The 15,615-nt window shown below is 34.8% G+C and overlaps 1 protein-coding gene across 1 annotated transcript in view; it reads right to left on the bottom strand.

The window, feature by feature from the left end:
* Positions 1-15,615, bottom strand: part of RANBP9 (RAN binding protein 9) — an 86,740-nt gene that overhangs the window by 35,584 nt on the left and 35,541 nt on the right. Inside the window, exon 3 of the mRNA XM_008571042.1 lies at positions 560-612. Within this exon, the coding sequence (XP_008569264.1) occupies positions 560-608 (49 nt within the window). The 5' untranslated portion in view covers positions 609-612. The remainder of the gene's footprint in view (positions 1-559; positions 613-15,615) is intronic.

Raw genomic sequence — 15,615 nt, forward strand, 5'->3', positions numbered from 1 at the left:
AGTTTTATATCAGCAGTTTTGCTTTCTATTTCAAAAAATTCCCCTCAAAATTAACTTTTAACATTAGCCAACAGAATACCAGAAAACATAATCCAAGAATCACTTCCTTCTGATAAACAGTGTTGGGAAACAGTTCAGCCATCTCAATTCATACCTTCCTTAGTTTACTTCATAATATTAGCCAATATTCCCAGAACATTAAACGACTGAATATGGGTTAAAAACCAGGAATGTGATGAATGGCAAACAGAATCAGCCACATTAAAATATCTAAAGTAGCTGATATGACTATGTACTTAAAGTTAAAAATACCAGAAAACAAAACAAAAAAGAAAAAAAAAGTATGGTATATATGCTAATTAAGAGTTGTTAAATAGCACAGAATTTAAATATATTAAAAAACACTCAGCTTACATTTAGAACTCATAATATAGGTGATTAAAAATATAAAAAATCAGTATCTTTTACTATTTCAATTTATTACTTGAAAATTATAACCAGAAAGAGCTGGCTAGCCATAAGACTATACTATAATAGCATAATTCAATTACAGTTATACCTGGTAGTCTATTCATGTTCACACCTTGAGCAGAAAGACCAATTCCCATGTAACTGTTGGGGGGGGGGCGGGGTGGAGAAAGAAAGAGAAGCAGGTTATTATAGTCATATACGTATAAATTACCAAACATTCTCAAACATCAGAACTAAGCCCAAGTCCCAGGTTCAAACTCCTAAGGTAGCTACGAAAATGTTAAAATTCATTACATGATAACAAAAGGCATATTAATCACCAATAAAACTCAGATTCACAGTAAATTCCAATAGTAAGTATTCATAAATACCACCTAAACTATTGGTAATACCTATATTACTCTACTAACACCTAAAAAGTCTTTCCAACTTATTTACAGATAATTACTTAAGATTAAGACTTTTCATAAAAAGTAATAGTCTTGTGGAAAATAAAATGTTAAATAAAAAATAAGTCCTTTTGTTGTCAAAAGGACACTGAAAATTTAGACTACCAGGAAAAGGGGACATGGACTCACATTTGGAAAAAATGTCAAATTCATACAAACACATCTAAAATATTTAATAAAATTACCCTAACATATACATTTTTTAGTGTATCTACATAATGTTTTTTTCTAAAACTGGGCAAACTGACAAAATCTACCTAAACAGAGGAATCCTTATGATCGATCAATTTATGAAATTAGAACAAAATAATCGCCACAAAAACACAAGAAGACAGGTAATTATTAAGGTGTACAATTAATTTTCAAAAGCTTATAAAACAATAATAAAGCCTGATGAAGACAGTTTAAAAGGGGAAAAGTATAAAGCAATACACTTAAAAGTATGGATGAAAAAGAAAAACTAAATAAAAAAGCAAACAATTCAGTTTGTTAAAAGGCTAATTGACCATTTTGGATCCCCATCCCAGCCAGCTGCCAAAAAAACCGGCTAATTGACTGTGACTGTATCAAGATTCAAAATGGCATTGATAAAGTGCAGCCACATTTCCTAATAAAAACTCCAATAAAATAAGAATAAAAGGAAATTACTTAAATATGACACCTTTGTTCCCCAAAATCAATACAGCAAACAAGATACCCAACAGTGAACACTGAAGCCATTTCCATTAAAATCAGGAACAAGGAGATGCCTATAATTGCTAAACATTGTTTTAGATAATTTATAAAATAATGAAATTAAGGGCCAGCCTCTTGGCTCACTCGGAAGAGTGCGGCGCTGGGGAGCGCCGAGGCCGAGAGTTCGGATCCTATATAGGGATGGCCAGTGCGCTCACGGGCTGAGCATGGTGTGGGCAGCACCAAGGAAAGGGTTGCAATGCCCTTACTGGTCAAAAAAAAAAAAAAGTTAAATAACTAGTGTAAACATTAGGAGATATAAAATTATCTTTATTTGTAGTTGGTATCATTATATATATAGTAAACCACAGAATCTACGAAAAGCTTTTAGAATTAATTAGGTATTTTGGCAAAGTGACTGGATATAAGAAAAACATTTTAATTTCTCTCCTCGTAATAGCCAGCTAGAGGAAGGAAATGGTATGTGTAAAGATATCAGTCACAATAAATACAGAAACCATAAGACAGAAATAAAGTTCTCAAGTAAGGCTCAAAAAAAATATTTTAAAATCTATAAATAAAAAGACATGGTATATATCTTAAGAACTTGACAGCATAAAAATAGTAATCTTTCTAAAATAATATATACATGTAATGCATTTCAAGATAGATTACAATCAAACTTTTAAAAGTGAACAATATGATTTTAAAGTTCATACGTAAAAACATAATTTTGACCACAAAAGACAAAATTCTTGAAAAGAAAAATAATAGGGTTCTCCCTACTAGCTATTAAAACTCATAGTTAAATAAATTCACAAGAGCAATGTTACAAATAAAAGCACATGTTGAGTGAGACTTGACTGATAAAACATAAACAGCGTTTAAATGGATAGTCAAGAAGGGTCATTAAGTTTGTATTTTGATTCAGCCCCTTTGCTACAAATGTAACATAAAATATAAGTGTTATCAAAAAGACTTAAGACCCCCAACCAACTGCCAAAAAAAAAAAGACAATCTTTCTGAAGAAACAAAAGCTGTGAACAGGTACACAGCTATGGGCCTGCAAAGCTCTGGGTCTATGAGCACTCAGTAGTGGCTACAAGTGCCGCCTTCTCTGCGGAAACAAGGACTGAAAATGCTCCACAAGACGAGCATTAGCCATGCTTATTGCTTAAAGCCAAAAGCTGGAATAGGCTTCCCTTCTTTAAAGGAGGCTAACAAAATACTGATACCACCTGTTGCCAGGGCTAGAGGTTATTTGACATTGTGGCCTAGTTAAGGAGAGAGAGCAGAAGCCTCCTGGACCAGGATCTGAACTGTTGTTGAATGGATTGGTCACTGAATCTGCAATACTCCCAACGTCACCCTAAAGCAAGAACCTGGAAACTCTTATTACAGACCTATTTTGGACTGGAGGCCAACAAGTTAAAAAGCAAGTGCAAACTTTAATAGAAAATAAGCATAGAAAAAGATGAACAAAATGAAGAAAAATCTTAAAAATTTCCAATCAGAATGAAGCTGCAAAGACAAAATTCTAAAATATAAAACCAACAAAATAAACAACTGGAACATGAATTCATTCTAGATGACTCACTCAATGGACAGTCTAATTTAAAATAATATCAAAACAAGTATACTTAGGATACATAAAAGAAAAAAGAAGAAATCACAGTCACTAAAAATAAAAACAGTAGAGCACCAGTGTTTGCTAAGATAATTACCTAATAATTTTCCAGAATTGAAAAAATATTGCTGAATTGAAAATGTACATCGCATATTGAGGAAGATAAAAATTAAGTCATACTTAAGACACACTACAGAATATTAATCACAGACATAACCTTGAAAGCTACCAGAGAGAAGGCAGATTTCCTACCAAGGAATGACAATTAGACTGACAGCAGGCTTCTCCCCAGCAACAACTGATGACAAAAAACAATGGCACAATATGCTCAAAGTATCGAAGGTAAAGAAAAAAAACCTGTCAATCTAGAGCTTAATTCCCAGTTAAAGCTGTAAGAATGAGGGAAAAATAAGATATTTTAAAAGCTAATAGTTTACTACCCACAGACTCTCATAAAAGAACTATTTGAGGATATATGTTAGTAGGGAGACAAGTGAAAACAGAAGAAAGACAAAGGCAAAGAAACAATAATCAGCACAAAAAATTTCAAAACTATGTCCCTAAAATTAATTACTGATTACAAAATACTATTCAGAGTTTAAAACTCTTATCATTTACACATAATAGAGTACAATTAACAACAGGAAAACATAATCCACATTTTTAAAAAAAAGAGAAATAGGGAATGGCTCTGAGAAGATCCAGATGTTGGAATTAGCAGATAAGGAATTTAAAGCAGCTATTGTTACAATGCACACAATGCAGGGGAAAATACATTTGTTTTAATGAAAAGATAGGAAATCTCAGCCAAAAAAAAAAAAAAAAAAAAAAAAAAAAAAAAAAAAAAAAAAAAAAAAAAAAAAAAAAAAAAAAAAAAAAAAAAAAAAAAAAAAAAAAAAAAAAAAAAAAAAAAAAAAAAAAAAAAAAAAAAAAAAAAACAATAAAAATGAACTGCTATGGTCTGAATGTTTGTGTCCCCCGCAAAATTCATATGCTGGAACCTAATCCCCAATGTGGTGATATTATGAGGTGGGCCTTTGGGAGCTGATTGGATTGGTACACATATAAAAGAGGCCTGAGGGAGCTTGTTTCCCCCCTTCCGCCATGTGAGGACACATCGGAGGTACCATCTGTGAAGGAGAGAGTTCTCACCAGACACAGAATCTGCTGGTGTGTTGATATTGGACTTCCCAGCCTCCAGAATGTGAGCAATAAATTTATGCTGTTTATAAATTACCCAGTCTAAGGTATTTTGTTATAGCGGCCCAGACGAAGACAAGAACCAAATGGAAATCCTGGACCTGAATATCTGAAATAAATATTTACTAATGTACAATGTATAACATAATAAACATTTACTGATTAATAGCAGGTTGGAGATGACAAAATGAGTGTGTAAACATGAAAATAAATCTGATCTGAAGAACAGAGAGAAAAATGATTGAGATAAAAATAGAGCCCCTGGAACAATATCAAAAGGTCTAACATACATGTAACCAGAGTCCCATCAAGAAAAAAGAGAATGGGGCAGAAAAAAATAATTGACAATATTTATAGATCCAAGAAGGTTGGCAAACTTTAAGTCAAATACAAAGCAAACCACACTTCGGCACAAATCACATTCAAATTGCTGAAAACTAAGAATAAATACTGAAAGTAGCTGGAGAAAAATGACATATTACTTTCATAGGAAGACTGAGCTAAATTTTCACTGACTTCTCATCAGAAAATAAAAAAGCCAGAAGACAGCAGAACAAAATTCTTAAAAGTGCCGGGCGGCGGGGGGAGCCTTTCAACACAAAATGTTATATTCAGGGAAAATATCGTTCACAAATCATTCTCTTTACATCAAAATATAAAACTTAAAAAGAATGTGTTGCCAGCAGACCTGCTTTGCACACACATAAACAAACATCTCTTAATCTTCTTAAAACATATATGACTCTTTAAAGCAAAAATGGTAACATGTATTGTACAGTTTATAACACATGAAGATGTAATACATATGACAACTACAGCAAAAAAGACAGGAAGAGGGGACAAATGTTATTAAAATCTCTAGAATACCCACTAAAATACTGCAAAGAGATATAATTTAAAATTTAATAAATAAATTTAAAAGGTATTCTAATAACACAACAAAATGGTAATATTACCAGGTAGTGTTTAACTCAAGAACACAACGTTGGCTATCATTTAAAACCAATCAATGTTGGCCGGCCCGGTGGCGCACTGCTACAGTGCGCCGCTTGGGAGTGTGGTGGCGCTCCCGCCAAGGGTTCGGATCCCACATACAGACCGGTTCCCACTCACTGGCTGAGCGAGGTGCGGGCCCAACACCGAGGGTTGCGATCCCGTTGCCGGACACGAAAAAAAAAAAAAGACAAAAAGGAAAAAAAAAATAAATAAAATAAATAAAATAAAACCAATCAATGTATTTTACTATATTAGGAGTAGTTGCATAAAAAACATCGGACAAAATTTAACACCCATTCACAATACTCTTCGCAAACTAAGAAAACAAGGGAGCTTCCTCAACCTTTATTTACAAAAACTCCAAAACCAGCGTACTTAATAGTGAAATACTGAACACTATTCCCTGAAAACCTAGAACAAGGCAAGAATGCCAGAGCTCATCACTTCTACTCAACAATGTACTGCAAATCTAGTCATTTCAAAATGATGAGAAAGAAATAAAAGGCAGAAATAAAACTGGATCTATTTGCAGATAACATGACTGTTGATTTTTTAAAAAATCCAAAGGAATCTACAAAATAATCAGTAGAATTAATAAGTGAATTTAACAAGATTGCAGGACACAAGGTTAATATAAAAATAAAATCTTATTGTATTTGTATATACTGGCAACAAACACTGAGAAAATAAAATTTTTAAAATTCCATCTACAACAGCACCAGAAAACATAAGACATTTAAGAAATAAAGAAAAGACATGCAGTCCTCTCTTTTAAAAATTATCAAATATTGCTGAGGAAAATTAAAGATGTAAATAAATGGCAAGATATATCATGTTTATGGACCAACAGACTCATTATTACTAAGGCTGCGATTCTGCTCATGCTAGGGTTTTTTTTAAGTTTGACAAGCTGATTCCAAAATTTATATGGAAATGTAAAGAATCTAAAATATCCAAAGAAACCTTGAAAAAGAACAGAGTTGGAGGAATTACACAATCTGACTTCAAGGCTTAACATAAAGCTGGGTAATAAAAGCAGTATATTATGGCATAAGGATCAACAAATATATCAATGGAACGGATCAAGGAGCCCAGAAAGAAATCCCCATTTAATATTTTACAAAGGTGCCAAAACAACCCAAAAGGGAAAGGAAAGTCCTTTTAACAAAGAGTAATACGACAACTGACATCCATATGGAAAAAAATAAACCTTAACCTCCACCTCACACAACATGCAAAAATCAGTTGAAGATGGGTCACAGTCCCAAATATAAAAGTTAAAAACTATTAAGGCTTCTAAGAGAAAACACATAAGAACATCTTAATGACTTGAGGAAAAAATAAAGACATTAGGACACAGAAAGAGCCATAAAATATACTCATCATTTAGACTTCACCAAAATTAAAAACTTCTGCTCAACAAGACATAAGACAACCCAATTTTCAAAAAGGGACAAAAGATCTGAATGGACACGTCAGAAAATAAGATACTGCAAATAAGCAAGGAGCACATGAAAAAGTACTCCACATGGTTAGTCATCAGGAAAATGCAAATTAGAACTGCATTAAGATACCACTATACACCCTCCAGAATGGTTAAAATTTAAAAGACTGACAATGCCAGAGTTGCCAAGTGATAGAGTTCGGATGTGTTGTTCCCCCAAAACTCATATGGAAATCTGATCCCCAGTGTGGCAGTGTTGGGAGCTGTTTGGGTCATGGGGGCAGATCTCTCATGAATGGACTAATGTTCTCCTTCGGGGGCAGGGGTGTGTGTGTCATGAGTGAGTTCTCTCCCCGCCCCCCACCTCCTCCTCCTCGCCATGTGATCTGCTTGTACCTACCAGCTGTTTTCCGTCATGAGTAGAAGCAGCCTGAGGCCTGCATCAGATGCAGTTGTCCCAGAATTGTGAGCCAAATAAACTTTTCTTTATAAATTAACCAGATTCTGGTATTTTGTTATAAGCAACACAAAAATGGACTAATAAAGCAATGATATGGCACAACAGGAACTTTCATACATTGTGGGTGGGAATGTAAAATGGTACAACCTCTTTGAAACAAAGGCTGGCAGTTTCTCATTACACTGAACATGCACTTACACTATGACCCAATTCCATTCTTAAGAGAAAATGAAGACATGTGTCTACCAAAAGACTAGTACAATATGTTCATAGCAGCTTTCTTCACAATAGGGAAAAACTGGAAAAAACTTGTGTATCCATCAACAAGTGAATGGATATACAAACTGTGGTACATTCTACTTGGCAACAAAAAAATGTAATTGCTAACGTAAAGAACACAGATGAATCTCAAAAATGTTATGTTGACTAAAGGAAGCCTTACAGCAAGAGTATATGCCATATGATTCCTTGTATATGAAGTTCTGTAATAGGAAAAGCTAATCTGTGGTAGAAAAAAGTCAAAATAGTGGTTGCTTCCAAAAGGGTGGGGACAGGGCCTGACTGGGATGGAGCCTAAGGGAACATATCTGAAAATGATGTTATTATTTTATATTCTGATAGGGGTTTGCATTTTACAGGTGTGTGCATCTGTAAAACTCAAACAGTAAACTTAAGATTTGTGCATTTCACTGTATGTAAACTGTACCACAACTTAAAAAAAGAACAGTAAACAAATGTCAAGCAATAGTTAATGATATCCATGGTGTAGTGATTAGGGTTGCATCAAAAAATAAGACGGATCAATGGATGAACAGAAGAATGGAGATACCAATAAAACAATTATAGTCAGTTGTGCAATGCTGTGACATATGTATTCCTAAAAATCACCACACTATACAAAATCATGCAACAAAAGCCATGGGGCTTATGGGGGAAAATGAGGTTAGGAGCACAGCATGCAAAAATTTCACTAGTAACGCATTAAAAAAAGAACCCAATAAAAATATTCATGCAGTTTTACACATTAAATTGTTAAGGAATATACAAATACAACAACAGATTTGGTACTTTACCTTGAAAAAGACCTGTCATAAGGGTTATAGCTTGTGAGTTATTGTGCAGAGATGGAAGGAGGGTTATTTGACAGGTAAATTTGTAACACCAGATGTGGATGAGTGTGGTTCATATCACACAGTGAACTGAATAGCTGGTAGATGTTTCAGGTGTTTCAGAACATATAAAAACAAGCTCTAACTCAACAGTGAAGGAGAGGCAAACTTTAAGTATATGAACAAGAAATTTATTACTGTAGTACTATGTGTTTAGAAAGATCAATAGACATAAAGATTTTTCAGATCAATACAGGCTGAGTGTTCCTTATCTAAAATGTTTGGGACCAAAAGTGTTTTGTATTTCAGATTTTTTTTTTTTGGATTTTGGAATATTTGCATTATACTTACCAGTTAAGCATCCCTAATCCAAAAATCCAAACTCCAAAGTGCTCCAATGAGAATTTGCTTTAAGTATCATGTCAGCACTCAAAAAGTTTTGGATTTTGGAACATTTTGGATTTCAGGGTTTTGAATTAGGGATACTCGACCTGTATGTCAATACGTGTCATCTCAAATTATATATATATATCTTAGCACCATTAAGTAAATGATGTTTGTACTTAACATATATAACAGACTAAAAGGACTAATTTATTTGTATTTGTATTTGTAATTTAGTTTAATTCCTGTTATAGATGGGTTTAAGCCTACTATCTTCTTCCTATCTGTCCAATCTGTTCTCTCCATTCATCTTTTTCTGTGTTCTTTTTAATTTTTACTTTTCTGTTTTATGACCATTATTAGATTTTGCTATACGTTTTGGTATTATCTTAATAGATAATTTATAAATTAAAATGCATTTTTAATATATCACAATTAAATTAGTATATTTATCTCTAGTATTAGTATATTTATTTGACATAGCAAAGACATAACTGTATTTTTAAGGAGAGGGTTTTTTAAAAATATTACTTATTATAAGCATATTATTATTACAAATTGTGATTTTTCTTTATGCCCTTTACCCAACCTACCCCTTCCCAAACTGCTCCCTGCCTCGCCCCCATCTCTAGTATTCTTTCTTTGTTTCTTAGCCCCATGTATAAGTGAGGACATGTGGTATTTCTCTTTCCTTGTCTGGCTTGTTTCCCTTAATATAATTTTCTCCAGACTCTTCTATGTTGCTGCAAATGGCAGAATTTCATTCTTTCTTATAGCTGAGTAGTATTCCACTATGTATATAAACCATATTTTCCTTATCCAGTCATCTGTCGATGGACATTTAGATTGGTTCCATATTTTGGCTATTGTAAATAGAGCTGCAATGAACATGGGAGTGCAGGTATCAAGACACAACTTTTTAAAACCTACTTACCTCCTGACAATTTTTTTTACTACTGTTGTCATGTCTCACTCCTTCATCACACAAACTCTCCAAAGCATAGCTACTATTGTTTTAAATAGTTAGTGCTATTTTAACCAAGTAAGATTAACACTAGACTTTCTCATCAAAAACCATGGAAGCCAGGGCCGGCCCGGTGGCGCACTGGATAGTGCGCCGCTTGGGAAGCGCGGCGGCGCTCCCGTCCGAGGGTTCGGATCCCTCATCAGAAACCATGGAGGCCAGGAGGCAGTGGGATAACATATTCAAAATGCTGAATGAAAAAATATAAACCACAACTTCTATATTCAGCAAAACTATACTTCAAATAGGAAGAAATTGAGACATTCCCAAATAAACAAAAACAGAATCTGTCAGTAGTAGACCTGCAATACAGGAAATAGTAAAGGAATCCTTCTTACTGATAGGAAAGGAAACTAGACAGCAACTCAAATCCACACAGAGAAATAAAGAACATCACTAAAGATAACTACATAGGTAAATATAAAAGACAGCATAAATTTGTTTTTGTTTGTAATTCTTTTCTTCTGTCTTATTTAAAAACATCCTACCTATCAGTACCTATCAGTAATTTCAATCCTACCTACCCTAAATCCTAGCTACCAGTATTTTCAATAAATGCAAATAGATAAAATTATCAAATCAAAAGGCAGAGATTCACAGAATACATTTTTTAAAAAAATCCAATGATACGTTGTCTACAGGAAATATTTTAGATTCAGACACACAAACAGATTGAAAAAGGAAGGAAAAAGAAATACTATGTAAAAGTAACTAAATGAGAGCTGAAATAGCTATATTAAATCAGACAAAGCAGAATATAAGATAAAAATTGTTACTAAAGACAAAGCAATATACTTTATTATGATAAAAGGGTCACTCCATCAGGAAGACATAAAAATTATAAATAATACAAACTTATTAACAGAACTCCAAAATATTTGAAGCAAAAACTGACAGATCAAGGAGAGAAATAGACAATTCACAGTAACAGTTTGCAACTTCAATAAAACACTTCCAATACAGAGAACACTTAGATGAATGTATTAGTCTGTTTTGTGTTTCTATAACAGAATACCTAAAACTGGGTGACTTACAAAGAAAATGAAATTTATTGCTTACAGTTTCTGAGGCTGGGAAATCCAAAGTCCATCTGGTGGTGGCGACAGTGACCCAGGGGTCTCACATTGCAAGATGGTGGAAGCAAAGAAAGCAAGACAGAGAAAGACAGACTCTCCTCTTCTTAAAGTCCTCAGAACCACACCCCTGACCACCATTTTTAATCCATTCACTACTGCACGGTCCTACAATCCAATCACCTCTTCAAGGCTCCACCTTTCAATTACCATAATAGGATTTCCCACCCTCTTAACAGAGTAAGGGCTAAGTTTCTAATACATTAAACTTGGGGAACACAATTCAAGCTTCAATGATTTTTGGAGGGACATAATTCAATCCACTACAACAAGGAAATACAAAACTTAAAACTGTAAACCAACTACAGATGGTCCCCAACTTATGATGGTTCAACTTATAATTTTTTAACTTTATGATGGGTTTATCAGGGTATTAAGTGCATTTTTGACTTAAGATATTTTTGACTTAAAATGGGTTTATCGGGATGTAACCTCATCTTAAGCTGAGGAGCATCCATAGAACTAAAGAGACATCTATAGAACTCTAGGATACATCTAAAGTGAACATACATCTCAAGTGAACATAGAAGGTTATGTTGGATATTCTCCAGAATATGTTAGGCCATAAAACCTCAATAAATTTAAAAGGATTGAAAGCATGTGCAAAGTATATTCTCCAACCGCAAGGTAATTAAACTAGAAATCAATAACAGAAGGAAATTTGGAAAGTACATAAATATGTGGACCCTATACAACACACTCTTAAAAAAACCAATAAGACAAAGAAGAAATCACAAAGAAAATCAGAAAATAGTTAGAAATGAATGACAATGAAAATACGGCACTTCAAAATTTATGGGGTGCAGCTAAAGTAATAGTACTTAGAGGGAAACTTACAGCTGCAAATGCTATATTAAAAAAGATCTCTAATCAATAAGCCAATTTCCTACACCTTGAGAAACTAGAAAAGGAAAAATAAACTAAACCCGAAGCAAGTAGCAGAAATTAAAGATTAGAGCAGAAATAAGTGAAACAGAAACTAGAAAAACAACAGAATCAGGAAACTCAAAAGTTGGTTCTAGTAACCAAGAAAAAGAAGAGAGAAGATTCAAATTACTAAAAACCAGAAATTAAAGAAGGAAAATCACTACCAAACTATAAAGGATTAAAAGGGGAAAAAAGATAAGAAAATACGGGCCGGCCCAGTGGCACACTGCTATAGTGCGCCGCTTGGGAAGCGTGGTGGCGCTCGCGCCGAGGGTTCGGATCCCACATACAAACCGGTTCCCGCTCACTGGCTGAGCGAGGCGCGGGAAGTTGGAAGACTCACACCTCACAATTTTAAAACTCACTACAAAGCTGTAATGAAGAGAGTGTATCCCTGGCTTTAGACATATAGATCAATACAACAGAATGAGAGCTGTGATGGTTAATTTTGGGTGTCAACTTGACTAGATTAAAGAATATCTAGAAACCTGGTAAAGCATTATTTATGGGTGTGTCCGTGAGGGTGTTTCCAGAGGAGATTAGCATGTGAGCCTGAGTGGACTACGTGGAAAAGATCTGCCCTCAATAAAGGTGGCACCATTCAATCAGCTGGAAGCCTGGAGAGGACAAAAAACAGAGGAGGAGGTGAACTGTCTCTATCTGTTGGAGCTAGGATACACTCTTCTTTCCTGTCTTTGGACATCAGAATTCCAGGCTTCTCAGTCTTTGGGTTCCAAGATGTATACCCATGGCACCCCCAGGCTCTCAGACCTTTAGCCTTGGTTGGAGAATTGCCCATGGTTCTGAAGCTAAGATCTCTAATCAATAAGCCAATTTCCTACACCTTGAGAAACTAGAAAAGGAAAAATAAACTAAACCCGAAGCAAGTAGCAGAAATTAAAGATTAGAGCAGAAATAAGTGAAACAGAAACTAGAAAAACAACAGAATCAGGAAACTCAAAAGTTGGTTCTAGTAACCATGCAAAAGAATGAGATTGAATCCCTACCTCACACCATATATAAAATTAACTCAAAATGAATTAGAGAGCTAACTGAATAGCTAAAACTATAAAACTCTTAGACACGCAAAAGAATGAGATTGAATCCCTACCTCACACCATATATAGAAATTAACTCAAAATGAATTAGAGAGCTAACTGAATAGCTAAAACTATAAAACTCTTAGACAAAAACACTGAATTAAGTTTTTGTGACCCTGGCTTAGGCAACGATCTTTTTAAAAAAGACACCAAAAAGCAGAGGAAACAAAGAAAAAAACAGATAAACTAGATTTCGTAAAAATTTAAAACTTTTGTGCTTCAAATGATACTGTCAAGGAAATTAGAAGACAATCCACAGAACAGGAGAAAATATATGCAAATCATGTATCTGATAGCGACCTCTTCCCAGAATATATAAAGAACTCTTATACCTCAACAATAAAAAGAAAACCTGACTAAATAATGAACAAAGGATCTGAATAGACATTTCTTTAAAGATGTACACATGACAAATAAGCACATAAAAAGATGCTCAATATCATCAGTAATTAGTTAAATGCAAATCAGAACCACAATGAGATCTCACGTCACCCACACTAGGATGGCTAAAATTAAGAAAACATGTATTGGCAAGAATGTGGAGAAACTGGAACTATCATAGCTGGTGGGAAAGTAAAATGGTGCAGCCACTCTGGAAAACAGTCTGGCAGTTCCTCAAAATGTTAATCATAGAGTTTCCATATGACCCAGCAATTACACTCCAGTGTTATTTATCCAAAAGAAATAGAAACATATATCCACACTAAAATGTTGCACGAATGTTCTTAACAGCATTATTCATAATAGCAAAAAAGTGTTTCTGGGTTGGCTGGTTCACTCGGTTGGTTACAGCATTGTGCTAATCTGATTACACCAGGTCCAGGGTTTGATTCCTGTACTGGCCCAGCTGCCCAAACAAAAACAAAGTGTTTCCACCAACTGATGAATAGATAAATAAAATGTGATATATCCATATAATGGAATATTATTTGGCAACACAAAGGAATAGAGTATAATACTCATATATGCTACAAGATGAATCTTAAGAACATAACGCTAAAATGAAGAGTCAGAAGCAAATGGTCTCATACTGTATGATTCCATTTGTATGAAATGTCCAGAAAGGTAAAATAGATCAGTGGTTACTGGGAGGACTGACTGCTTATGGGTACAGGGCTTCTATTTCAGGTGATGAAAATATCCCAAAATTAAATAGTGGTAAGGGTTGCTTAACTGTGAATGTAGTAAAAACTAGTGAATTGTGCACTTTTAAATAGTGAATTTTTATGGTATGTGAATTATATCTCACTAAAACTCTCATAAAAAAATAAACAGGAAGATTTCTGAGTTCAGCTCCAATATGTAAAGAGCTTGGAAATCATCACTCCTATACTCACAAGAAAAAAGCTAAAACAACTGAAAATCAACTACTCTTAGATTCACTAGAAAACTGAGTTCACAGCACAAAACACCTTCAGGAAAACTGAAGAGACAAGTGAATACAGAGAATCAGAATTTACCAGGAGCAGAAGGCTCTGAAGCCAATAACTGGAAGGAACACCTTAAAGGTAATTGATGAATTGCTGGAGATTTAGGGCAAACTACCTTGAGCATTACAAACTCCTGGGGGCCTAGTCTTAGGGGAGCCTCCACACTTTCATGAGTTGTACCTCTAGGAGCTCTACCAGGTTTTCACTAGAGAAAAATCCCCTCCAGTTTTGGGCAGGGGAAAGGGAAAAGTAACAATTTTGAAATATGCCTAGAGTACTCTATTCTCTTTAATAAAGCCCAGCCTTCAAGAGAAACTGCTTTCCCAGAAATTAACATGACCCAGAGGAAGGGCAATTAGACTCCAGCCCCTCTAACCTTCCTGAGGGAAGTAAGAGGAGGAGAAGGGAGGCTGAGAAACTCTTCCAAAGATCACAGTGCAGGGACTCTAGTCCACTAAAAACACCAGAGTTCATCACAAGATTATAGAACACTTCCCCTCCCCAATACCTTATCACCACATCAACAGCTCAAATATAATAATAGTAGATTACAACTGAAAGAGCTGCAAGACATGGATTCTATTTATGGAGTTTCCAGGGAAACTCAAAACAGCAGGGAAGACAAAAACAAGGAAACTGGAGGAAAATGAAGCCTATGACACCTGCAAACGATACAACCACCTCGCAAACATTAAACACAGCTTAACTCTTAGGGAGATAAACAGAAAACCTCACAGTTAAGACCTATTTACCTGAGTTTCTATTATCCAATAAGTCATGTCTAGATTTCAACAAATAATTGCACAGCATGTAAAAGGCAAGAAAAAACATACTCTGAAGAGACAAAGCAAGCATCTGAAAATCAGACTCATATGGAAGTCAAACTGGGAGTTTAAAATAACTGAGTAATATACTAAGGGCTATAGAAGGAAGAATCAAAACGAAATAGTAGAAATCAAAAACACTAACACAAATGAAGAATGTCTTTGATGGGCTATCAATAGACTGAACACAACAAAGGGAAGAATCAGTAATAGAAACTTCCACCCTGAAATGCCAAGAGAAAAAAAGAATGAAAAAACTGGAACAGGGGCCGGCCCGGTGGCGCACTGCTACAGTGCGCCGCTTGGGAGCGCGGTGGCGCTCCCGCCGAGGGTTCAGATCCCACATACAGACTGGTTCCTGC

The sequence above is a fragment of the Galeopterus variegatus genome, unplaced genomic scaffold, assembly GCF_000696425.1.
Source record: "Galeopterus variegatus unplaced genomic scaffold, G_variegatus-3.0.2 Scaffold656, whole genome shotgun sequence".
Classification (NCBI taxonomy): domain Eukaryota; kingdom Metazoa; phylum Chordata; class Mammalia; order Dermoptera; family Cynocephalidae; genus Galeopterus; species Galeopterus variegatus.